Source organism: Carassius gibelio, chromosome B4, assembly GCF_023724105.1.
Source record: "Carassius gibelio isolate Cgi1373 ecotype wild population from Czech Republic chromosome B4, carGib1.2-hapl.c, whole genome shotgun sequence".
NCBI classification, from domain to species: Eukaryota; Metazoa; Chordata; class Actinopteri; order Cypriniformes; family Cyprinidae; genus Carassius; species Carassius gibelio.
In genome coordinates this window covers 26,282,034-26,309,804 of record NC_068399.1, presented here as the reverse complement: position 1 = coordinate 26,309,804, position 27,771 = coordinate 26,282,034, and the positions used below count along the sequence as shown (strand labels likewise).

At 33.6% G+C, this 27,771-nt stretch overlaps 1 protein-coding gene and 1 long non-coding RNA gene across 5 annotated transcripts in view; one reads left to right on the top strand and one right to left on the bottom strand.

The window, feature by feature from the left end:
• The window catches only part of LOC127956486 (oxysterol-binding protein-related protein 8), a 60,730-nt gene that overhangs the window by 23,930 nt on the left and 9,029 nt on the right, over positions 1-27,771 (bottom strand). For 2 of the 3 annotated variants that reach the window (XM_052554426.1, XM_052554428.1), the window contains exons 2-4: positions 19,328-19,418; positions 8,980-9,016; positions 7,095-7,223 (exon numbers count right to left, since the gene is read on the bottom strand). In XM_052554426.1, the coding sequence (XP_052410386.1) occupies positions 7,095-7,223; positions 8,980-9,016; positions 19,328-19,372 (211 nt within the window). In that variant the 5' untranslated portion in view covers positions 19,373-19,418. The remainder of the gene's footprint in view (positions 1-7,094; positions 7,224-8,979; positions 9,017-19,327; positions 19,419-27,771) is intronic. The other variant, XM_052554429.1, reaches the window with a different exon arrangement.
• On the top strand, positions 24,592-27,398 carry LOC127956488 (uncharacterized). Of its 2 annotated transcripts, XR_008153572.1 has the most exons (6): positions 24,592-24,825; positions 25,514-25,594; positions 26,166-26,226; positions 26,474-26,631; positions 26,723-26,815; positions 27,369-27,398. It is a non-coding gene; the product is annotated as an uncharacterized LOC127956488 (long non-coding RNA). The 2 variants fall into 2 exon arrangements; XR_008153573.1 differs by lacking the exon at positions 25,514-25,594 and having other exon boundaries at positions 24,602-24,825.

Here is a 27,771-nt window from a genome sequence, read left to right as displayed (position 1 = left end):
TAATACACGGATTAAACGGTTTAAAAAGTATTTTTTTCCCAGTTATTATCAAAATATTTTTAAAAAATTGCTGCATGGTTAAAATATGCTGTGCGAAGACCTAAAAAAAAATTGCGTGGCCTAAGTCACATTTTATAATTCTATTCAGAAATAATGCCAACGCAAAATGTTTACAAACATTGCAAACATATAGGCTAGACTATTTTTGTTCTCCCCCCTCACTCCATGGCAAATCTTTTAAATTTAACAGTATTCAGAAAAGAATAAGAGTTATAAATGTAAGAAGCTTTAGCTACAGTATATAGGACAAGCCTAAACAAATTAATTTAGGCTAAAACCAACATTGGGTCTCTAATTCGACATAAATCCAAATGTTTCTAAATTTGAGATGTATTTGAATAACAAAATATTATTAAACAAAATGCATGCACAGATTTGACTATATATTTAAGCTGAGCAGTGTGTTTTTTCCGTTTGTTTGACTGACTGTAATTTATTATGATAATGAAAAGGCTGCACATTTTTTTCCTTCTAACAATAGAAACAACTACTCATTCTAGGCATTCAGATAATCAAAACTGTAAAAGGTTTGCTTTTATTTATGTACATTTACAATAAAAAAACAATCTTTGTGCTTTTATAAAATAAAGAAAATTAGGACGCCGCTTTCTGCCGTCTTGGTTTCCTTTTGCACCTGCACACTAGACTAGCTTACTTGATGCACTTTTTTTTCATTTATTAAGTAAAAATATATTTATTGTATAAGTCTATTGATTTGTTATTTATAGCTTAGCTTTATTATGTTTTTCTCGGCTCGCTGAAGTGAAGCAGATGCGTGATGTGATCATGTGAATCTTCATGTTCTTTTGTTTGCTGCTTTTTGCGCATGCATAATTAATCCCTGGGTAACAAATGTTAGTATTTGTAACGGGTCACAGACACTTATCCTTTCTAATTTAATTCAATTCTAATTTAAAATACACTTGTTGGTGAACGGTTAATAATCGGTTAACGAGTGTCAGTTGTCGGTTAGGAGAAATTACCAAAATGAACATCCATAACATACACACACACACACACACACACACACACACACAGTATATAAATATATATACAGTTAGTATTATTTATATATTGATATCTTTTTAAATAACAAAAATAATAAGTTACATATTATAAATAAAATGTATATCATAGATGACAACATGAATATGAATGCATTATTAATTATATTAAAATGATTATTACTATTACTATTATTATTATTATTATTATATCTCAATAGCACTATGATAACGTTTTAGAAATCAGTACAAATTAAATGCCAATACAATAAATACTACCATGATGTATAAATACTTTAACACATTTCCCATTACAGTAATAAGAATAAGAGTTGTATGCATTATGAAACTGAAAATGGTCCTTTGTGTGTTTAAATAACCAGGCTTTTACCATTAAATAACACAAAAAAAAATATTAATGGCTTTATGCAAAATACAATTTGAACTATGACGTATTCATAAAAACATGTTTAAGCTTTTGTCAGATTCACTTTATGACTGTTTGTGAATCATTTTATGTGTCCATGACTCAGATCTGATTTTCCCTTTCTGTCTCTGTCTCAGTTAGCTCGCTCACAGAGAATGCTTTATGAAGGACACTGACTGAATCTCTAAAACAATCACACACACACACACACACCTGCTTCACTAACAGCGCTGGTGAAAACAGAATCAAGCCATTGGCATCTCTAGATACAGACACATAACCCACCTGACCACACAATCAACTGTACAATCTGACACTTCTGGGAGAAGCTGGAGCTGCGTGAAGATGCAGCTCTCATGAAAACTCATATACGACTCACAGTAACCAAGTTTGTCACAAACCCAATCAAAAAGCATTGACTTGAAGCAACAGACAAGAAACATCACACGCTGTAGTTTAAGCTTGCATCAGTCTCAGCAAACAGCACTAATTAAATACACATGCATAATGGCCAAAATCTGCATAATGCATTCAATGATGCAATGGAAACCGCAGTACTGGGAATTTGTTCGAATCCCTCAACTTAACTCTGAGTGATTGTGATAGGCAAAAGCAGTACGCAAAACAGCACTAACAAGCGATGCATCTCCAAGAGAGCGTTTAGTCGCAGTAGGATCCAAAATAAAAACTGATTTCCTTCAAGTCACTTTAGAAGATGTTTGTTTGGCGTGAAATGTCAACAAGTAACTCACAGGAGGAGGCCGTGCAGACCGCTGGGACTTCCAGTGAAGCGCTGTCTGTTTCTTAGTACAGCTTGTGCTGTAAATTCAGCCTGTGTTTGGTCAATGAACTGGAGAAGAGCTCCAGAGGAGGCAAACAGAAGGTTAAAGAAGTTCAAGCAGCTTTTAAACACTCCTGATTCCTCTCTTCTCCATCCAATCAGAATTCAAGCCGGGTCTCGTAACCAATCGGAGCGTTCCTCCCGGACCCTGCTGATGTCGCTCTGAAGTTGCTAGGCAACAGCCTCACCAAAAAGAAGCGAGAGGATGACTGTGAATGATGCCCTAATTTACATAACTAATTAAGATGCTCTGGCGGATGTGTAATTGAAAGCCTACTGCTCATTATCCTGTGCTGAATGGAAGTTATGCTGCATCTCTGAAGCATTTAACGACCTGAGACCTCGATTACCATTGCATCACTGAATGCACGGCCTCTTCCTGTGAGTTACTTTTTGACTTTTCACTCCAAACAAACAGCTTCAAATCTATCTCTATCTATCTATCTATCTATCTATCTATCTATCTATCTAGGAGTCAGTTTGGGTTAATTTGGCTGTTTAATTGTCTACTGCACTCCAGTCTTCTGGTCTTGTGCCCATCAGAAGAGTCTTTATGGGCTGACTGTGTCTCTGAATGAAGTTATTTTCAGCAGGTATCACTGCTGGTAATCTGTAAAGCCACAGAACACACTCAAACACGGCAGGCGACGTTCCTGTAGCACAAGATGGATGGAAACATGCCCACTTTAGCTGTGAGCCGCAAGCTCTGCGCTGAAGATATCGGTCACAGATCTGGAGACAGGGGTTTGTTTATCTGCTGCGGACCGACACACACACACACACACACACACACACACACACACACACACACACACTATGTGGAAAAACATCTGAGGTCAACACTATGTTAATCTTTTCCATAAAAAGCCATCCGATGTCTGCTTTGCACTCAAGTGAAGTCTGTTCCTTTAATTCTTAAAAGCCTTTGTTTCTCGTTCTGAGCTTCGTTCACAGAAGCCGTTGTTATTTATCCTTTGTGTGCTTCACTGTTCACTGTACATTTGCTCAGTTTTCTGTGCTTCATCCCTTGCAACAGTATCTCAGAGTGTGTTTGTAGTAACCTGAGCAGTTCCAGTTAGATCTCCAGTTACCACTCAACTAAATGAGTAACCCATCAGCGTCAGGTTAATCTGAACTAGAGTGGTTAATAATCCAGACCACTGTACTGTTAACATGAATCTGTAACTAGTAGTGGACGACAATCAGAAAATGACAGTAAAATTTACAAGTAAACACAAGGAACTGGCATGTAATATTAAACCATATTAAAATTCGATATGATTTTATCAACATAATTAAAAACCAAAACACTATGAACTACAATTAATCATTTTAAATGCTGTAAATAATGTTAGTCATCACTATATTATAATGTACAGTATACTTTTTTTTGTGCTATAGATTAAATCTAAAAATATTATTATATTTTAAGTGTTTAGTGTTAAAAATTCACTTTAGATGACAGCAAAGGTTATGGTAATGCTAAAACGTCAATTTAAGTGTGCATATTTGTTTGTGTGTAGTTATAATGTGTAAGGTGTGTATGGATACATATGTGAGATCAACTGTTCAGATTTTCTATGAATGTGTGTTAATATGTATGATTGTCATTTTTATTTTCTTTGCACGAAATAAACTTAAACTTAACTATTAACTAACTGCTTATTATCATGCATATTGGTTGTTTATTAGTGCTTTTAAAACACATATTAATGTATGATCGTATTTTAAATCCCTTAATCTCTACTCCATACCAAAATTGATCAACTAGATTACGAACTATTAATTAGCAGCAAATTATGATTTTGTTTAGAGAAAAATGTAATATATGAATACTTAAAATGTAATTCTTATAGTGAATATCTGTTCCTATTCTAAAGTGTTAGATTATCTAAACACATAAATAAGTTTAACAAGCACCTCATGAAGCTGGTTGAAGAAGCTCAAATATAAGACTCAAAGTGAGTGATTAATTTAAGCAAAAGCATCAGATAAGATGCTTTCAGACATGATGCGCTCAATACCTGATTGATGCACTAAAGGTGGCCTTTGGAAGCCACTGGAACCTTATGCAACCTGGCTATGAGCCTGGATTAGCAGCCTAACGAATAAGATTAAATGAGTCAGAGCACATTGAACACTACTAAACAAACCGCCCAAACAACCAATATCTTCAAGAAACCCATCTCAGATTGAATACCCCACTACGCCTTTAGGAAACCACTTGTAATGATACGATTTCACAAAAAAACAGCCACAATTTTCCACTTTAACAAGCAGATTTACCAGTGAAACTTTGCTTGAATTCTGTTCTCACCAGGTGCTATTGCAAGCGGAGGGTGACACAACTATAAAAGCGACATATTGTCATCTGATTATACTAAATTCGCACTAACTATCGACTAGAACGCTAGTGTAAGTACTTGCCTTGTGTGCAGGAAGTTTAATTAATCAATTACCCGCCACACTCTTGCATTCAGAAGTTTCAAGTCCAACCTTCTCCATTCACAATCAAACCTTCATTAGCCCACAAAACCACCATGATATTACCAAACAGTGGACGATATGTGAAAGGCACGCTCACACACACGTCCTCCCATATGCAAATGACCCTGTATCTGATTGGCTGGTCTGACGGAACATTTAGGTTAAGCAGCTTCTGATTGGCTGAGCTGCACGCTGTGCATTTTAACCTCATTTGCTGTATGTAATCCATTAATTCCAGGCCAACCACACCTGCTCTCGTCTCACACTGAGCGAGGAGGCCAGTAAAGAGGATTTGTGTGCATATCGGTTGCTGTACTGATGCTATTCCGGGTGTGTTCTCACCAGGAGAAAGCTGCGGCGCGTCTCGTGTTGGGTTCCTGCTGCTGGCACTGAATAATTGAGTGAAACGTGGCCCACATCAACTCGCAAAGAAACTTTCTATTATAAATCTGTGAGCATCAGAAGACGCACAAACGGGAGTGATTCATCCCAGACTGAAAAGAAAGTGTGAATGTGCTTTCAAAGCGATGGTGAGGGGAAACTGCTGTTGCTATGGAGACCTGAGAAGATGCGAGAGGTCCGATGGTTTTGAAAGGTTTCGACTAGCAGCGGTTTTGTGCAGAGGTGATGGCGTGTGTCAGCGTCTAGTCTTTTCAGAGGAACTGAAAACAAGTCTCATGCCATACGTATGATGCTCAAACGTGAGCAATTAAATCAGAGACCACGACGAGGTCTAAAAACAGCAACGCAGTGCACTTAATCAGACTAAAATCATCAATATAAAAGCCAAATCCTCTGACAACTTTAATAACCGCCGTGTAGAGATGTGAGCCTGGTGTGTGTGTGTGTGTGTGTGTGTGTGTGTGTGTATCAGAGGTCGTTGACTAGTAAATATGACACAGGGATTATGACGATCACACGGACACATTACATGACATCACAATATTGAACTTTGACTGCACATGACTGTCAGGGTTCAGGCACCTTTCGACTTGCAACACTTTACTAAATTATCTTTTTTTTATTATGTTTGAAAACAACTGTATAAATCACTAACGATCATTACTGATCATTAACTATTATTAAAAGTCTTTAAACAATTATGTATGTACACACACACACACACACACACACACACACACACACACACACACACACACACACATATATATATATATATATATATATATATATATATATATATATATATATATAAAAGCACACAATTATTGATAATAAACAGTTATTCAAATTATATATAATACACACATACAAAATATATCATAAAACACATAATTATCAACAATTAACAATTAACAAAAAAGGATAAATTATTTTATATATTATATTATATTTATATATGTATGTATATATAAACACACACATTATTAACTATATTGATATATAATTATTGATAATTAACAATTATTAAACCAATAATTATTGAACAAATATTTATTGATCATTAGAAATATATAGTTATTGTTTAATTACGTCCGTATAATTACTGATAAGCAACAGTTAAATAAAAGTGAAAACAATTAAAATAATATATTATTTTATGCTTGATTATAGAGATTTCTTGGGTCATTTTCTATTTCTATCCCAGTTTCAGTCACTGTAATTAATATATTAACATAATATAAAAAAATCTGCTGACTTTAATGTGGGGAATGAGTGTTTTACTCAAAAAGCAATGTTCTAATTTAAAATAATTCAAAGAAAACTGATTCACCACAGAAGCTTCCTGTGACATTTGCAAGTTGCCCTTTTAAGACTGCTTGATAGTCTTCCTTGTTTGTGTGAACCCAGGGCAGCCGCATTCTTCTTTACTAGAAGCAAAACAATGAAAGACTGCACATGATCTTGGACTTACTCTGTTCTGGTCTGATTTTGTGTCACTTCGGCGCTCTCTAGTGGTGAAAACCAACACTAAAGAGGGGAAAACTGGTCTCTGTGTCAACACTGAACTCAAAATAGATCCCATTTATGTTCTTAATAAATGCTTTTGACCTCATTGTACCTGATTTAGTAGTAGTAGTATAATTTTATTTAATGCCATGCCAGCATCTATTTTTTGCTCCTGAATTATTATTTAAAGACAAGAGTGTTGTTTTGAAAATCTTCCAGCTCAATCTAATAACTTTGCTGCTGTTGTAACCTGATGTAAAGTGCACAGGTCTGGGATCAGATTTCACCTTCATGCAGATTTGGCCTTTACAGCGTACAGGCCACACATCCTTCATGCCATAGAGGCCTGCTGCTGCTCTCTTACCGTGGCTGTAGCTGAGGGAGGGGCTTGTGAGCAGGTCTTTACTGGGCGTCTGAAGCCCCGCCTCCTTCCCACGCTGACTCATCCTTCCCGGGGTCAGAAGCGCCGCATCATCACCAAGCATTAAGGCAGCTGTGGAACAATCACAAATACAGAAGGTGTATTCATAACACAATAGATGCTGAATCTGATTGTTTGAAATCTGGTTTTAAAGGGTCATGATACCCCAGACCACTTTTTCTGAGATTTTAGCAGAGGTTTTTTGTGTTGTACATCAATAAAGCCTGATCGCCTTGGATTCTGAACCACATGAGGATGTGGTTTGGACTGGGTTTATAAACACTTCTATTGATTTGAGTCCCGAAACACCTGAACAAACTGATGAGCTTCCACCGTGGTTTAACTGATACACACATATTGTTGTAAAGTGCCCCATCTAGTGGCCAACATGAGAAATAAAACAGATAAGATGTTTACATGATATTGTGCAGAAAACTGTTATCTTATTTTCATCTGAAGGGTCTGTTTTTAAAAGCAGATTAGTGTTTAAAACAACTGTTTCAGATCTAATCTCTTCATCATCATACACAACCTTACAGCACCGCAACAGGATTACAAACATCACTATTATTGTCTGCATATGTGTGTGTGTGTGTGTGTGTGTGTGCAGTTGGGGAAATTTAATGCATTAGAAAATCTGCATAATGACGCAGCATAAAACATTGGTGGAATAACACCCATTTCTGGTGAATATATGCATATGTGTGTGTGTGTGTGTGTGCTTGACGCTACACGTGTCTAACAGCACGTACACGTACACACACGTACACACACACACACACACACACACACGGGTCGGCCGCTTAATGTGATTCAAAAGCAAATAAAGGGGAAGCTGAAGAGACAGAGCTGAATCACTTTATTTGAATCATTCTAGATTCTCGTTTGAGATTCAATATGAATATTTCATCCTCATCACTGTGGCTGTGAAGAAACGAATTACTAATAAGCCAATTAACAAAATAGGCTTGTTGTAAATCTCAAATTGTGAGTAATCGTATACTATAATCTCTACTTCACATTAATCTATACTAAAAGTCCCTTAGACGTGTGAACTCCTGAATTTCTGTGGAATTGCATCAAACGTTCAAACAAGAACCATGTAGGAAATGAAATGTCAGTGTCAGACTTTAAAGCATCAGAGTCATATTTGTTGTGTGTTTGCTGCACATCAGAGACACACAGAAAGTTCAGAGCCCTTGTAATTAAATCATTGGAGCTTCTCACTGGAAAATACTTTTTATAGACAGAAAGGTGATATTCTAGACTAAAAGAATAAACTGGAGCACAACCATAATCTCCATTAAGAGGGTAGATAATTGGATATTGTCTACACATATGTATATACACACTGTATAAAAAAAGAGTATGCTTGGAATTTAATTAATTTAATTTAATTTAAAGCACATATCATAAATATAAAATATAATATATATTTGTTTACATAGAATATACAGAAGAATACATAAATTATATATGTATATGTATATGTGCATATAATAAAAATTATTTATTTATTTAAATTTGATTTAATTTAAATTAATTTAATCATTTATTATTTCAAAGATGATATCTGGACACCATTCACTGAATTAAACTATGAATAGTAAAACATGTTGTATAGCAAGTTCATGTGACTATATAAAAAAACAATACAGTTTTGAAAGAAGAAAAGGTTTATTGTTAACTCTGTTCCTCATAATGTTAAAACAACATGCTTTATATAGAATATATAAGGTTTAGTATCTCATTCATGAACACAGAGTGTATGCAGACTTTGACATGCATAAGCACAGATAACACACACAGATGAATGCTAGCCTCTTACCTGGGGTGACAGGGGTTTCTCTGCTCTCTGCATGATGCTGAACACACACACACACACACACACACACACACACACACACACACACACACATCACAGACAGACACACACAGAGAGGGTCCGCCAGACAGTGTTGGTTTTGGTGTCGGTGGGATTTTGTGCATTGGGACACGTTGGCAGCAGACAGACAGACGGCATGAAAAAAAGACAAACAGGGAAAAAAAAGAAAAGCAGCATTAGTGAAAAAAATGACAAACACATATTGACACATAAGACACTGGCAACAAAATCCAGCTGAACAGAGCATGAAAGACTAAGCAAAACAAAATCAGGGCAGCTTAGACGAGCCAATCACACACTCATAACACAGTCCGGACAATGTGGATTAGCAAAGATTATAGTGAACCGAGATCAAAGCCACGACAATACAAAGCTCTGGGATTCTGATTGGTCGACACATCTGTCAATCAAACAGTACAACAAAAACATTGAGTAATTGGCACCCACATTGAGTTCGGTTTAATCAAATGAAGCCGGTTTGAGGTCGTGTAGGTTATTGATGGATTAGGAAAGCTTTTAGAGCCTCTATGGAAGGCTGTATTCAAATTAAATCTATATATAAATGTGTGTGACCTGTTTATACAGTGTTGAACAATTAATCCCAGTTCCCTTGAACATTTTCAGCTGTGTTTGTAAAGCATCATACTCGGGGTTAGTGATTTGAACAAACGCTTAAATTGCACTTCAGATCATGTGGATTGCTGTTCATTTGCTTGTATAATAATAAAAAAAGAGCATATTGAACATAAAACTAACAAGCCTAATCATGTCAGTCTGTCTGAATGTACGATAAACCAGCGAACCTAATCTGTTAAAATGTTTTAGCTCTGTACAAATATAACGTAATAACAGTCAGAGCGGATAGAGAAGCTCAAGGATTTGTGATGTTTGAACACTTATGACAGTATCAAAGCTGTTTTCAGCATTACTGGGATTAAGTATAAAAAAAAAAACACTGAATAAATCCAAAAGCCTCTTTCACTTTGTATTGCATTGCGGGCAAAGTTGATATTGTGAACCCAAAACTGAAATGGTTAAAAAAGATTTGTGTTACTGAAATATTAGCTAAATAAGTTGAAGTACTAAAACGACTGAAACTGAAATAAAATAAGGCTAAATAGAAAAAAAACTACAAAAAGTTCATAAACATTTTCATAAGATGCTAAACCTATACCTTAAATTAAAATGAAAACTGAAAATATGAAAGCTACTTGTAAAATAAAGATAAACAGAAATACAAAAAAGAAAACTACAAAAAAATAAATAAAAACAAACAAAATGTTATACATAAAATTACTTAAAATTCAAAAGAAAATGTAAAATGTATATAAATATTTGAAATGTAACAATACAGTGCTTATAGAAATAAGAACTATATATAATTAAATAATTATTTGCTAATTTTGCCTTACAACAAACTAATAAAAGATTACTGGCGGTAGTAAAAGCAAAATATGGCTCTACAAATATTAAATCAGGAGACTGATGACTTTTCAAAACATGTTATTTTAGTGTTTTTGTACAATTTTCAGAACTTGCCTCATTTCTTTTAGTTTGATGTTGTAAGGCAAAATATGTATATATATATATTTTATTATAAACAAAAACTTCTAAAAATGGCAAGAGAACAAAATGACTAAACTCAAAATTCAAATGAAAACTGAAAATACAAAAATAAAAGCTAATTCAAAATATTCTGAAATATTACAATAGTATACAGAGTATACAAAGACTGTGGGATACGCTATATGTGTGTCCCAAATTCTGTACAGCACATTTTAGCAAATGCAGTAGTCCGTCTGGTAATTTAATGTGAACATAAAATGTGAAAACTTTAATATATAACCCACATACTTCATAATATATTCATTATATCATTATATATAACTGTTTTGATCCTCTATTTAAACAAAGCTCTAGCTCATCTACTACAGGTAATCTGCTATAAAGATATTTTCACAAACTGGAAGCTTTTTTTAAGACACTGGCTAATTATGAATAGATCCATTTGATAAGTTTTACACAGTAAAAGCTGCACTTTGATATGGAGACTCGTCATGCAAAAGCAAGCATTTCTGACTATAAATGAAATGCATGATTCAATGCCAGCTTTCATTCATTTATTCAGGGAGTAAAAGCATCTGATAATAGGAGGGATAGAGAGATAGAGCAAGTATTATTCAGCTGGTCATGTGATGTCGGCGGTTCATTACAAGCTAGAATGAAACATTTAATTATTTCTCTTTGAAAGAAATGAATACTTTTATTCAGGAAGGACGCATTACACTGATCCAAAGTGACAGTAAAGACATTTGTAATGTTATATAATATTTCTATTTCAAATAAATGCTAAATCTAGTTATCATAAAATCCTGATATTAAGCAGCACAACCGTTTTCAACATTGACAATGATCAGAAATGTTTCTTGAGCCGCAAATCAGTATAAAGAATGATTTCTGAAGGATCATGTGACACTGAAGTCACTGAAAATTCAGCTTTTGATCACAGGAATAAATTACATTTGACTATATATTCAAATAGAAAACAGTTATTTTAAATCATAGTAATATTCCACAATTTATAATGCATTTTTATGAAATAAAGCCAGCGTTGGAGCGCATAAGACACTTCTTTCAGAAATATTCATTGGCCTCAAACATTTGACTGATAATGTTTGAAATCAAACTAAATTATAAAGGAAAACAGACATTTTCTCTCCAGGACAGATTTAGCTCTGCGGCGTTGTTCTGATGCAAAATTATGGTGATGACAGACTATTCTGTCTGGAAGTACAAATCAATGGAAATGCTTATCAGACGCCACACACAGAGTCTATTAATTCACTTCACAGCACTAAATGTGAGAGAATACCAACATAATTCTAATTTAATAATTTGCATGTGGTCAAACAGAGCTGGAAACATGATCAAATAAACCAAAAAATTTAATAAATGGACATGCAAGTGAATTAAAATAATCTTCCAAATAGTATCAATGCAGTCAATCCCATGATGCCTTGCATGAGCATGGTTTCTGCCAAGCTTCAGAGTCAATATAAGCACACAGTGTGCATAATGATTGACATAAATGAATGGTGCAACCATGTCTATTTATTATGTAATTCACGATGCATGTGACTGACTAATGGATAAAACAAATGCACTTTTTCCCACTGATTAACCTAAATGGTCACAAAGTGCTGTTGAGACTCAGCTCAGTGGCTTTGTTTAACATTCGGCTGCCAATATTTTATGAAACTATGATCTGCAGCCTGTTTAAGCATTTCTTCTGGAGTGAATTCAGATGAGTCAAGCGGCTTGCGAAACAAGCTGATGTTATAAAGCCTCGGCGTTCGGGTGTTTTCCAGCAAATCCACATGGGAGATTAATGCAAAACACTCAAGAGCATTCGGCGTCCGCTCGCGCACAAACACACAGTCGACGGGACAGTACTTTCAGCACAGCGTTTCTGCCGGATCAGCAATCTCATGACTTTAACACCAGGTCACAAAACAACAGAAAAAGGCCAGGATATTCACAGAAACATCGACAGCCAGAGCTGAAGCTTTATTAAACACCTAGAAAGAGTCGCAGTGTTCATCCAGAGGCAGTACAGCCATATCTTATGCAGACAATTAGGGTTGTCCGCATTACATATGTATTCATAAATAGCTTTTTTAAAGGACTACATGTAATGGGACACAATATTAAAAACAAAACCATTGTGGCTGGAAAAGTTGCTCAGATATAGACTTAAATTTAAACCAATTTACTTTGCCCCATAGTGGAAGGTACAATGTTTATGGGACTGTCACGTGTAAAGCATATTGATATAAAGTCGTGGTCGAATTTAGTTGCATGTTTGGTATCATATTTTATTTATTTATTTATTTGTCTTACTTTATGTTGGTATTATTAATTTGTACTGGAAATTTTTAAAAACACTTTACTTTACAAAAAATCTGACTCATAGATGCCTACTTTTAGAAATCAATTATATTTAATTTATATTTATTTATTTTAATTTATAATATTATATATTAAATATAAATATACATACAAATATAATATACAAAAATAATACATTCTTAATAATCTGTAAAAAAAACTAATATATTAAATATTGATTTCTCAACATATACATATATATATATAAATACTGTTTTATATATATATATATATATATATATATATATATATATATATATATATATATATATATATATATATATATAAAACTCAAATTCTCAAATATGTACAAAACTAAGACTTACAGATATTTTTATATTTTATATTTATCTCCTCAGCAGACCAAAGCATATATGCATGCATATACACATATATATTTCTATATATTATTATTTAATCTTTATTCATGATTCTGCTTGCTTACTTACAAATTATTGTCCTGTTCATTAGATATCAATATTCCAGTAATCATGTAAACAAATCTTCTAAACGAACTCTCAGGATGACACAAATGCTGTAGATTATGCTAAAATAATCTACAAAGAAACTGGCTGTTATGCGTGACTCTTTCACAGTCAAACATTTTTTTTGGTAACAAGAACAATAAAACAGAAAGGGAAGAAGTGATGGGAGGAAGAGAACAGAGGTATGAGAGGAAGGTAAAGCTGCTGTATTGAGTATCAATCCATCGCTGGGATGCTTTTAGATGCACCTCATTGGCTGGTAATGGGCTGTTCGGGTCCTGGGGTGGATCCTATTACCTCTGTGGTGACCACTCGGCATTAATATACCACCGGGTCGTTTCAGACGGTGTGGAAGACTACTTTTTAGCACCAAATCTCCCTGAAATTGTGTTCTGTTCGAGAGAACAATGCAGAGGCGATGGGAAGGTACTGATCACACTTCAGGAGTGTGAAAATGTCTGGGAAGTCTGGGAAGGCGAATGACGTCTGTCAGCAAACACTTACTAATGACAGACGTTTAGCATCACACACAGAAGACGAGGAAGAGATGGAGGTAACAAACGCAGAAGACGACAGATGAGGGAAAGTTTTACTGGCAAAGAAACAGAGCTATGAAAACACACCGAACGATGGAAAATAAACAAATCCAGTTTTGCATTTACATTAGCCACCGACCTGAGAGCGAGAGAAGGCTAGAAACAGTGCTCATATGCTCATGAATCCTCAATTATTAGCAAATAAGTAAATGTCAAATATCATCAACATAGCTAAACTATACAAAATATAGTTTATTAAAATGAAAACCATATAAAAAATGAATTCTCAAATGTAAAAAAAAAACCTATACCTCTCAGATCTGAAATTATTGAGCTTTTTTGCTTACATTTGATAATGTTCCTTATATCAATAATTAAAACTATATTTAATTCTCAAAAATAACGAATTATTAAATAAATCTGAGAGGAACATATATACATATATTTTCCGTATTTTAGGGGAATCATGCGATCATGGCAAACCCCGCTGACATTTTCATCAGAACATGAACAAATTTAGTTTTCTGTTGCTGTATTTACACACGGGTCTTGAGACTGGGTCACAATGGCATGAGACGGGACTTTCCATTAAGAAGATGTCCTGATACACACACACACACACACACACACACAGACGCACACACACACACAGAGCTGTAAACTGACAGAGACCTGCTTTCTGAACAGTTTGATAATGCTTTGACTGAACATCCGCCGATAAACCACTGGCACAGATTAGCCAACATCTGTCTCGTGTTCAGCAGTCACAACACAAACACACACACACACACACTATTCAAATGCTGTTACTATAGTAAAACTCCAGCGTCTAAAGTTGCAAACATAACCACAGCCCACAACTGATCAGAGATCAGAAACGGTTCATCACAAATCACACGACACTCCCGTCTGGACGTCTACAGGCCAACAAATCACACAAGATCCCATAAGACACTCATATATCAACTCTGAACGCCGTCTACACCCAGCCATCCATCATCTGTCTGGATTTATCACAAGTAACAGAGACACGGAGCGCTAGCCTACCATGAGCGAGCCGGAGCAGAGATCTCACACACACACACACACACACACACACACACACACACACGAATCTCTCGGCTCTCCCACATGCTCCTCCATTTCACACGGTGCTCCTCCCTGCTTCTCTTCCCTCTCTGTTGATGATTAGATGATCGTCTGAGTTTCTCACAGCTGGTCAGTCAGTGAGTGAACTGGACACACACACACACACCTTTACCTAGCTATCTTAAATAAATCACATACAACACCCTTGGCACTTAGCATAAATCAGGTCTGAACTGTAGGACTAAATCAACTGTTCAGATTCAGAGAAAACTGTTTGAAACAATGGTATTAAATCAATGTAAAAACTCTTTTATCATTGTGCACGTGTTGACTATGGACTGGCAATTAACAGAAATTCACAATTTCTTCTTTTTCTTTTCTCTTTGACATGAAATATTAATTCAAAGAGATTTTAAGTAAATATTTATTAACACATTCACATCAGTTATTGGTTACATAACATGCAAGGAAAAAAAAAAATCTTCTTAAAATATATTAATTTAATTATTAGCTTTTCATCTCAAAATGTTAAAATCTATGCTATTCGCATTATGTTGCAAAAAAATTTATTAAACTAATCAAAAGTGAAAGTAAAGACATTTATTCATGTTACAGATCTTTTTAGCTTTCTATTCATCAAAGAATCGTGAAAAATCAAATGTATCACTGTTTTCAACACTGATAATAATCAGAAATGTTTCTTTAGCAGCAAATCAGCATATTAGACTGATTTCTGAAGATCATGTGACACTGAAGACTGAAAATTCAGCTTTTCATCACAGGAATAAATTACATTTTGCAATATAATCACATATTAAACTGCTATTTTAAATTGTAATAATATTTCAAAATTTTACTGTTTTTACTGGATAAAAAAATTACTTTTGAACCAATGTTTCTGAATGGTTCAGTTATGATATTACTGTGTACTTTCTACCACAATGCCAAACTACATCTGACATGATGCACAAAGCTGACGAAACAATGTTTTTTTCAACAAACTATGCTCTTGACAGCATTTATTTTCAAGATTTTATTCATTAATAAAATGCTTCCATATTTACACACCACCCTGAGCTGATATCTGGATAATTATCCCAACCCATCATGACTCATTTCCAGTTTCCATCGTCAGTGTATTAACAATTCATCATTCAGCCATTCGAAAACAAACTATTAGCTATAAACCACTTCATGAGTCAAACACAGAGCATAAATAACTGTGCGTTAAATAAACACATACGATCTGAACTAATTCACAATGCGGCTTCACTTTATATAAGCACTCATTAGTGAAACTACGGAGATACTGACAGATTATAAATAGCAGAAGACCCTAAACTTCAGTATCTGTATTTACACATTAATGGGAAAACAAATTAATTCACATAAATGTGAGACTTTTTGAAGTGCGTTTGAGTGAACGTCTTAGTCTCTCTGCTGAATTTCCAAATAAAGTCACATTTGCACTGGTGTTTGTGCATCTGTATTTAGTCAAACGGACATCTGCTGTCAGATACGAGCCGCTCCGGGTTTGTGTTTATCTGCTTCTGAAGACAGAGGCTTCCTGTCAACTATTGAGTCGAAGTCTTCCTCCATCTGATATAAAGTTATGCTGCGCTCCCTTATCAGTGCACATATAAACCCATCAGAGGTCACAGGGTCACTTTGATGAAACTGAAGACTAGTGAAATGCATTCAGGATCATATGATTTATTTTAATTGCATTTCACATGTTAAGATGCAGGGAATTCACTGTGCAACTAAAGGGAATGTTTACACATTCGATGCAGCGTTTGGCTCAGAACGAAAGTATGAGAAACGATCCTGTAATGAAGGTCTGGCTCTCAGGTCAAGGGTTAGTGATTTATCCAACAGATGTCATAAACTTGAGGTATTTTTATATCGGCTCATCCCGTCTCTCTGCTCAGATGATATAGAGAGGAACGGTGTGCTTTATAACTCAGAGCAGTGGAGTAAGAGCAAGTCGATTCTTATTTTCAAACCAATTTAGGAGTCATGGCTAATCAATTACTGTTTTACTGTGTGCGCGCTAACAGTAAAGAGCAGCAGACTGAAGAGAATCGAGGACAACGCAAGAGAAAAGTACAAAAAAAACTCTCAGAATAAGGCTGAATTTCAGAAATACAATTAAAAACTGCTTATTTTTACCCCCAAAATCTTAAGATATTTTTTCACATTTAAGAATATAAAAAAATATTAAACATAAAAAAAATTAAATATGAAAACAACCTCATTAGCATTAATGCAATATTATATATACTAAATACTATAAAGTATACTATATACTAAATACTATAAAAATAAAGACATTTATTAACATTTATGGAAATTAATAAACTTTTCTCTCAAAATGTATATCACCATAATGTAAAAAAAAATTATAATTATTATTACTACAATGTTATATTATAATATATTAATATAATTAATTAATAATATAACATTAATAAATAGTATATTAATAATTATTATTATATTAAAATATACATAAAAAATGAAGCCTATTACTACGATCCTTACCATTTCTGTAACAGTTAAGCATATTTTCTCCCAAAATTCAATAAACAGGAATATATTATTATATTTCATTATTTTATATTATATATAAAGGTACAAATCAAAGTATGTATCATGGTAGTTTATGTGGTATGAATTTAAATAAATGCTGAAGAAATTATTTTAATAACGATATATCAATGTGTATGAACAGAAAAGTTACATTTATTATATTACAGTAATGAGAAAGAGATTTTATTACAGTAATGAGAAATGTGCTGAAATTCATTTTATGTTTTTTCTTTGTGCAAAACAGTGATTACTACTACTACAATTATTATTAATAATAGATATAAATTATCAATGGTGCATTTCTTTGTAAATAAAACCCACAGTGTATTCTGAGATGTATTCACAGATGACAGAGGATCCACTAAAACACTTATTAAGAAGTGATCAGTGATTAATTAGATGCTATAATTAGTTAAATACCCAATGCAGATGCTTCTAAGGTACAGTTACAACCCACAGCAACCCTGTCTGGCACAGTGACATCCCTCCGATCTGATCTCAGCCTGGCCACGAAAGCTTTTATACAGTGAATACATGATGTTTTCTGAAGCATTTGGAGCCGGAGGAATATGATCTGCATTTTACTGAAATAAACAGAGCAGTAAACACAAACAAAGCCCTCACAGCTCTCGATCCTGCAATGGCTTCAAGGACTCGTGAATAAAGCAAATACTTGTCAACACCTACACAACTCCTGCTCAACAAACAGTTAGGTTAATGAAAGAGAGAGAGAGAGCGTGGCTCACAGGTGCATGCTGGGTAACACCTGAGGCTTGTGTGTGATATGATTCACATAACCAGAAATGCAATACAAACACAAGTGTACAATAGTCAACATTTAATGTGCTTCTTTTTTCATTTGTATTTGTACTGTTATTGCATTAAGTTACTTTTTTTTTGCATTGTGGCATTATTTGAATAACAATTAAGCAATTAAGTCTGATTACTATAATATCAAAAATAGTTTCATAAACAATTTTTTCCCCCTTTATATTATTATTATTATTAGTGTTATATTATTACATTCTTGTAATAGTATTTTTCGTTTTTAAATTAATAGTATTTTTAAATTTTCATATATTAAAGAGTTATTTATAAATATTAAAGAAATATTGTACCATAATTTCTTAATTTTAATTATATTAAATATCAATTATATTATTTAAATAATATATACACACACATATTATTAATACATTGATATTTCATTTAATTATTATCTAGAATTCAAACAATAGAATTACAATTAGTTTTTTTAACACAAGTTTTTAAACCATAATAAAAAACAAAAACAAGTGTTTAAAAAAAGTTCTTTAACATCATAAAACTGACATCACAATGCAAAAAAACTGGCTTAATCTTCTTTCATTTTATTAATAATATTATTTTGTGACAATGAGAAGTATCCCAGCATGCAGCAGTGCTTTGTTCTGTTCATTATTCACAGGCTCTGACAGCTGAGGTGTGTTTCTGTCTTTTGTAGTCGCTAATGGGACACAAAGTGTGTGAGCGAGGTGATTTTTAAGTGTGTTTGGTGTCAGCAGTGTCATTGTGAAGGCTGGTTCAGGTCTGTGTGAGCTCTAATGGCTCATTATATTCACATGAACGTATGTGTGTGTGTGTGTGTGAGAGACGGCTCACCTGAGCTCTCTCAGGATCTCCCTGAGACTCAACACAAGGCTCCATGTTTCTCCAGACGCCGCCGGTCAACGCTGCTCACAGCTCTGCATCTCTGCAGAGACACAAACAGATTTACTTCAAACAACCGAGTCACGCTGAATGCTCTCAGACTTATCTATTTGAATTGCATGTAAAACTTCATTTCATGTGGATTACACAATTTTAACATAAACTTGTGAAAAAAATGTGTCATATGTAGCAGAAACAGGTAAGATTTCTGCACAGGGATTATTTAACACGCTATAAGAGTTTTTAATAACATTTTGAATTAGTTTCCGTATTTGTAATTTCCTTTTTTAAATGTAAAAAAATTAATGTATTTTTTATTTTTGTTTAAAATATAGTTATATATATATATATATATATAGGATTTATTCATTTTTATCGATGTTTTAGTGTTAATTATCTTAATACATCAGGTTATACTTAACAAACATAAAAAGTGTTTCTATGGCAATTAAACAGAATAAAATTAAATATATAAACTGTGTTTATTTCAAATATGCATGTTTGCAAATATGTTTGCAAAATTGATCTTCTTCTTGATTAAAACGGTCTCTTTATTCGACCACGCTGTCAATCAAGCGGCACACACACACACACACACACACACACACACACACACAGACAGACCTGGATTGAGCGCATGGCCTGTCAACGGTTCACACCAAACTTTCATTGGTGGAAACTTCTGATCTATAATTAGCAAAGTAGGTCATTGAGGGGAAAATAAACAAGTGAGAGTGTAGCGTGACAAGGCTCGATTTACACCCTTTAACTGACCTGAGCTCTTCTGGCCTTTTTATCCTTTTCATTGTGTGTGTCTACAAATATCATATAATATATAAAATAATATATATATATATATATATATATATATATATATATATATATATATATATATATATATATATATATATATATACTTATTTATTTATTTTTATTGCACAGCAGGGTTACTATTGTTGGCTAAAACTAATATTATTTAAAAATAATTGATACAAAGCAGAAATAAAATATTAGATGAACAACTTAAATGTATTTCAGTTAGCTGTTAGCTTCTAATTTAGTTCGCTAAAATTACTAACTACTAAATTAAATAAATTAAATAAAAACAATCCTAATAAATAAATAAATGACTAAAATGACAAGAAAGTTAATAAAATTAAGTATTGGATTATAAAAATAAAAGACAGTTCAAAATGAAATAAATAGGAACTAAAACAAAAAATAAAACAAATGAAAATTTGAGTAAAACTGAATTAATTTCCTAAAAAACAACTGTAAATTGAACAAAAATGTTAAATGAAAAATATTTAAAAATGTATAAAAAAATAAAAGCCAATTCAAATTGTTACTAAAATAAAATTAACAAAAAAATGAAACAAAAACATATCATTATAAATGTAAAATTACAATTAATAGTATTAAAGGATAAAAATAAAAGCCATTAAAAAAAAAAAATCTAAAAATGCATAAATTAAATTAATAATTAGTAAAATAAAACTGAAAATAACAAACTAAGATTTTACAAACTAAGCAAAAAAATTTACAAAAAAAAATTAAATGCGAAGTACTAAAAAACATAAAAATACAAGCCAATTTAAAATATGAATGTTAATTATAACAGTATTTGTACACTAAAATAACACAGATCTAGGGCATTTCCCGTCTCACACCATGTGAAATAGTTTGAGCTATTCACGGCTCACTGACTAGTTCAACACACTGTGTGTGTGACTTCTGGAGTGGCCTTGTCACATTAACAAACAACAACCAGAGGCACACAACCATGACACGCTTCCAAAACTACATTCATACCTGTTGAATCTGAATGACACACAACATCAGGCTCGGGATATCACACCAATATCACATCCACCAGAGATAATGGTCCACAAACACACAAACACATGCTGCAGACTAGGGATGCACCGATTATGATTTTTCATGGCCGATTCCGATTTCCGATTTTTTTTTATTTATTTTTTATCTTTAAGCAACAAACAAGAAAGAAGAAAAGTGTGCATAAACAAGATGTTTATTTGGTATTTAATAGGCCAAACTAGCTTTTGGCTAGTGAAAACAATAACTGCAACAATCTGAAATTAACAGCTACATTACAGACATCAGCATTTAGCTTTTGAATTTAAAGATTAACTGTAACCATGTGAAATTAAAGGCAATAACTGCATAGTTCTACAATCCAAACAACACAATCAACACACATTCAATAAGATGTTTCTTGATCAGCATTCAGTATTTTAGTTTTTAAATTTGGTTTTAAATAAAAAAAAGATCTTTACCAGTGTCTTTATTTACAGACTAAATAAAAGTATGCTATATAAATAGATTATTCCAAAATGTTAAAATCAAATAATGTTGGTGCGAATAAAACAAAGATGCAAAGGGTTTTCATTCATCCAATAAAATAAAAAAATTAGGGTAATGATTCACATCTATATTTTTTTCACTTGAGCCAATGAAAAATAAATAACTATTCTCTCAAGTAAAAAAAATATAGATGTGAATCATTACCCCAAATTGTTTTAATTGGATGAATGAAACACTTTTTCTCAGTGTGCTACAGCAGGTGATTTTTAAATCAGATTAAGTCGATTTAATTTTAAGGTAAAATAAAAATAATCAACTGTCGTTTACTTCTGGCTTTTCAAACGTGTACGCAAGTTCCACTTTACAAAAAAAAAAAAAAAAAAAAAGTTTCGTCACAGTTTAGTCCGTTTCGTTTCTCATCCAACACGTGAGAAGTTGATCTGAACATCTCTTCACGGTCTACTCGTGTTCAGGGCTCGGACCGGTACAGTATACGCTCACGCAGCTTTAGTGCGTGCAGAAAAGGGACTCTTATTTGTTCGCCAGTACACCAACGGCTGTTTTGCTTCCTGCTATCTGTGCCTCAGACATGTAGCTCTGCATTTCCAGTGCTGATCGGCTGCCCGTGTCCTGTGCACAGATTTCGAAATACTTCCACACAAATGACATAGCGAACGGTTACAATGTAGTCTGTGCACGCGGCCGCACTTCCGGAAAAATTGGCCTAAAGAAGACCAAAAACCGGCCGATTGCCGATCGCGTATTTTAAACAAAAACCGGCCGGTTCCGATTTATGGCCGGTCAACCGGTGCATCCCTACTGCAGACCAAAGGGAACGGTAAGAGTTGCAGGCGCAACATCAAAAGAACACTTCAATGCGTTCAGTGAAACACAAAGAGCTGAAGGCTGTGGAGGGTTGTGCTGGTCTGGGAACAGCGATTGAAGACGTAGGTGGTCCAGACGAAAGGAGAGGAGAGGAATATTTAGCTCTCTAAACGCCCCTCTGTTTATTTAACACATATTCTGTTCGTTTAACATGCTAATTTACCACATTTCAGTCACTGAAAAGTAGACTTCAGATTTTTTTTTTTTATGCATGTGGCGGGTAGTTAAAAATAATCAAGGCATTTTATAAAATATATATACACACACACACACACAAAAACTACACAACACACAACTACACAAAAATTATATATATATTATTTTATATATTATATTATATTTGTAGACACACACAATGATAAGGATAACATACAATGCCATTTTTATTTTAAATTTTTTAGTTTTAATTTGATTTATTTTATATGTATTTAAAATGTAATATATATTTTTTAATATATATAATTAAAAGCAACAGCCACTGAAATGTTTAATACAGTAAAATGTAGTTAGAAATAATCAAAGGATGTTTCCACATCAGTTTTCATAAAGCGAACTGAAGGGAGATATTTTAATAATTTATTTTAAATGTACAGTGTATTGCAATAAACAATAAAATTTAGTTCTATACATCTTTCCAAAAACATGTAAAAATCACATGTAACTAAAAAATGCCACAGACATTCATGAAAACTTTGTTATAACGTATAAAAAAATTCTAAATGAACCGATTCATGAAAATGAATTAAACTTCCCAAATCATATCAGAGTTAGAGAAACTCCTAAAATAACATAAAGTCACTCCACATTATAATTCTGAGCTCTTTTCGAACTATAAATAGCTATTCGAAACACCTGGTAGACAAAGAAAGCGTCCCAGGAGTCTGTTTCTTCCTATTGATCCATCAAAAGACATTTAGTCTTGATTTGAGGTATTGACTCCCTGTCAGTGTAGAAATAACATCATTACACGTGAAGGATTAGCTGGTTTCAGTCGGCGGTGGATTCGACTGATTTCCACTGGTTTGTGTGAACAAGGCTTTAAAAACACAATAAATTAATTCCAGGCTTCAAGATCAAACCACAAAAGAGGAAGAAAGGGAATCAAGGTACTAAAACTGGAAATGGAAAATCTGTTAGTAGAAGTAAAACCACAATGGGCCAAACAAACCAGAAGAGCAGCATCAAACCAACTCCTAAATTATTTTTGTGACTTCACAGTGAATAATAAAGCCAAAAGCCTTCTGTAAGTTTCCTGTGACCGTCAACACTGCCACCTACACGCTAACATACAGTCTGTGAGAACATACGTGACAAACTCATGAGACACGTCAAATCTGGGACAGAATCTGTCCGACTCTCCACCACGGAGGAGAACAAAAACACATTGAGGTAGCCGGTCTAATTTGATTCAATCTGCATGACCCAGTTTCTCTACAGCTGGAGGCTTTGGTCTCTTACAGGACGGTAATGCTTTATTTCAGAGATAGAGTACGGTTTGCATCCACGTTTATCATGATCTTCAGAACCCTAAATACTTGAAATTAGATTTTCAGACATATAAAGCGGAAAGAAATGTCATTATAATCATATTCTACTGCATTTACTGGATAAAAATAGGCATGTGCCCTGAAATGCAAGATGAATCATCTGCTCAAAGTGATTTTTTAGGAGTAAATTACAATATGGATGGCTTTGAAGTGAACAGATATGAACTAAAACCCACAACAACTCTTAAAAAGTAAATGCACAAAAAATGTGGCTGCATGATAAATTGAAAAATAACTGATATTTCAATATAAATTATATTTAGATATTATTTTAGTATCTTTGAGATACTATTTTTGTTTTTAATAATATAATCAGTGTTTATTTTTAGACCTTCTCTTTTATTTTGAATGTTTTAGTTATTTTGTTGTACAGTTCATGTTTAGTACACTGAAAAAAGTGCAACAGCCCTGTCATTACTCTAAAGCACATTTTATACTTAATCTGACTTAAATTATTTAATTTTCTGTCTTGTTCTTGAGCTTAAGTAAATTATTTACTTTAATTTAAAGTAAATCTAAGTTTTGTTGGTTTAATTTAAACTATTTGCTACACATCAAATCAATAATTTTGCGTTCTGTGTAAACCACGTGACCACTGACGTAATCGTGGTTGGGTTTGAGAATTTTACGATCGACGGCCATCTTGTTTCCCCTCACATCCAGACTGCGGCTGACAGCAGTTCCACAATATCGGTGAGTAACTATACAAAATGCTTTAATTTACTGTAACTGCATCTGATAAATATGTAACGTTATATGATGCGTTTGAATAAGTTAACTGTTTTATGGGTGCGTTTTGTCATATGTACATACACCCACGCATCTTTAATTGGGCGGATTGCATGAAGTTACTGACACGTTAGAGTGAGCAAAGAATCATGGATCAATGAAAAATTAAGAGCTTGATTATTTTAAAACCGCTATTAGCCGCGAAACAGAACTGAAATCGTTAATCCCACAAGGGCTTTCTGTGCTTGTACACCGGAGGCACGCGCACGAGACCCACAGCGTCAGCACTGTCTCCTGCCGTTTGAATATTAAAATATATACACAAAATATGTCGAAAATGTCCGTCTTAATTAGCTTAAATATAACACAGTGACTTATGAATTAAGAGAGTGTAAACTTTTGGGAGTACATTAGATTTGAGTCAATACACTGAAAAAAAGTGCACATGGCATGTCATTACTCTAAAGAAGTCGTTATAATGTTACTTGATCTAACTCAAAACATTACATTTTCTGTCTAGCCATCAGTGTTATGTAAATATTTGGTCAATTTAAAATTAAAAGAATGTATTGTTAGTGTAAAATATACATTTCTGTAAATTGAAATTTAAAATATTGGTTCCCATTGTCACGTGATTTATAACGTAATCCAGGGTCATGCGTGAGGACGTTCAGCATTCTTGTTAAACCGCATGGATGAACTCGGCGTGGTAAAACGTGAATAAAGAAAATTGGTAAGTAATTTTAAACGTACATCTGGGCCGTATTATTAAAATTATACGTGTATAATTTCATAAAATGTTATGTTTTACTGGTGTTTTACATACGGTTAGTATTAACGTACTAGTTTGACTGCTCTAAATCGTTTAGAAGGTTTACACGTTTCCCTCATTACAATGTTAAACCGAGTGGAAATAAAATAATACAAGAAAACTGCTTCAGGTGAGATGGATTGATATTGAAACATAGTATAAAGACTGTTTCGGGTATGCTGGAGTGCGATACTGTACTGCTACATGTATAAAGTACATGCACGCTTCAGACACTTGTATAGACTTAACGTTTTTATGAAGGTATATATTATGATGATTTTTATTGATTTATGAAACTCATGTTGGCAAGTTATTCGCTCTGCTTACTTGTATGGTCTCTCATTCATGATTAACATTAGCTTTACATGAAGGCCAAAACACATGTAGTGACATGCCTAAACACTTATTTTAACTCATTGTGTCGACCAGCATACTCGCAAATAAGTGATCTGTTTATGTGAGCCAGGTGGTTAATTCATTTTGTCTTTTGTAGGACGGGGTACTGCTGAACAACAATTAGGACAGGTTTTGAATAATCCAGCCACATGAAAAACGTAAGTAATTTGCACCATTTAATTTTTGCTTTGGAGGATAAGTCTTGTTATTTATCTTTCTTCTCTCCTATGCTCTACCTCACCATTCTCATTGGCAAGTAACTCAATGTGAAAATGTCTTGGATGCCCTAATTATATGTTTTGTTGTTTAATGCATTGTGTGCATATGTCTTTTACAACTAGTTCTCAAAGTAATTTATTTTTTTTTTTTTTTCAGAAGTCTATTTTCTGTTTCTCTTTCTTACAGATTAATGCAGAATTTTTTCGCATCACGACCTTACCTCTACAATCAAGATTTATGGCCTCTTTGGACAGACAGACAGCTCTCAGCTTCTCCAGGTTATTAGGAGCAAAGGTGGAGCCCTCCGTGAGAAAACTAAGGACACTATTAAAGTTATGGATCAGGTATTGGTTACATGCAAACAAATTTGCTTGTGGTGATCAATTTAGTAGTGTATTGGTCTAATAAAAACAATACATCTTGAACATTTTGTAGAGTTTGGACATAGACATCAGAAGAGAGTGCCTGCTGAAGTGCCTGATCACATACCTTGGTGAAGATGCAAGCTGTCTGATCAAAGAATACCAGGTAATGTAGACAATGTAAACTACTGAAATATTCTACAACCATGTTTGCCTTAAAGTTATATTTCACTACCAAATCAACATTTCCCTATGTTTTACTCGCCCTCAAAGCATCCTAACTAAATTTCGATTTGGTAGTGACATATCACTTTATAGTTAAATTACTAAATTGTGTTATCATTTACACATCAGCCTGTGTGACTTTCTTCCACGAATATGTCTGTGATTATCTACAATGGTCAACACATTGTACGAGCGTTTGCTTGTACAAAGTGTTTAAAAGCATTTTCAAAGCTAAAGAAAGTGTAAAAGTACATCTTCACCCAAAAATTTTCATCATTTACTCTACTCTTGTAATAAGCCGTTTACATTTTATTTTTATGCTGGACACAAATGAAGGTATTTGAATGAAAGTTAGCAACAGACGTTTGGGCTCTACATTGACCTCCATAGTAGGAAAGCTAAATAAATTTTGGAATTTTCAGATGAAGGGATATTTTTTGTTATTATTATTTTTTTTTCACATTCCCTCAATTTACTCTCTCCTATGTTTTTAGGCTGACCAGAGGGAGGAAGCAGAGAGAGAATTTGAAAAGACCACCATGGCATTTTTTGTGATCCGTGAAACTGATGCTCTTATTCGTGCACTGGACATTTCCATTGTCATTGATGGTGTGGAAGTACTCAATTAATTGCCCTCTGTTGCATGTGCCTGTGCATGTGTATTTGTATCAGGATGTTATTATGACAAAATAAACTGTCAAATGTTTAATGATTGAAGTCATTCATCTTAGTTGATAAAATTACACATTCTGAAAGTAATTTTTGTTTTCATATTACATCAATGTTTTAAATTGTATTTGTTTGGATATTTGGTTAGATAGAAAGTAAAAGAATTAAGTTAATACAAAGAAAAAACATTAAGACAAAGTATAATTTGAGATCTCATTAAACTTAAAA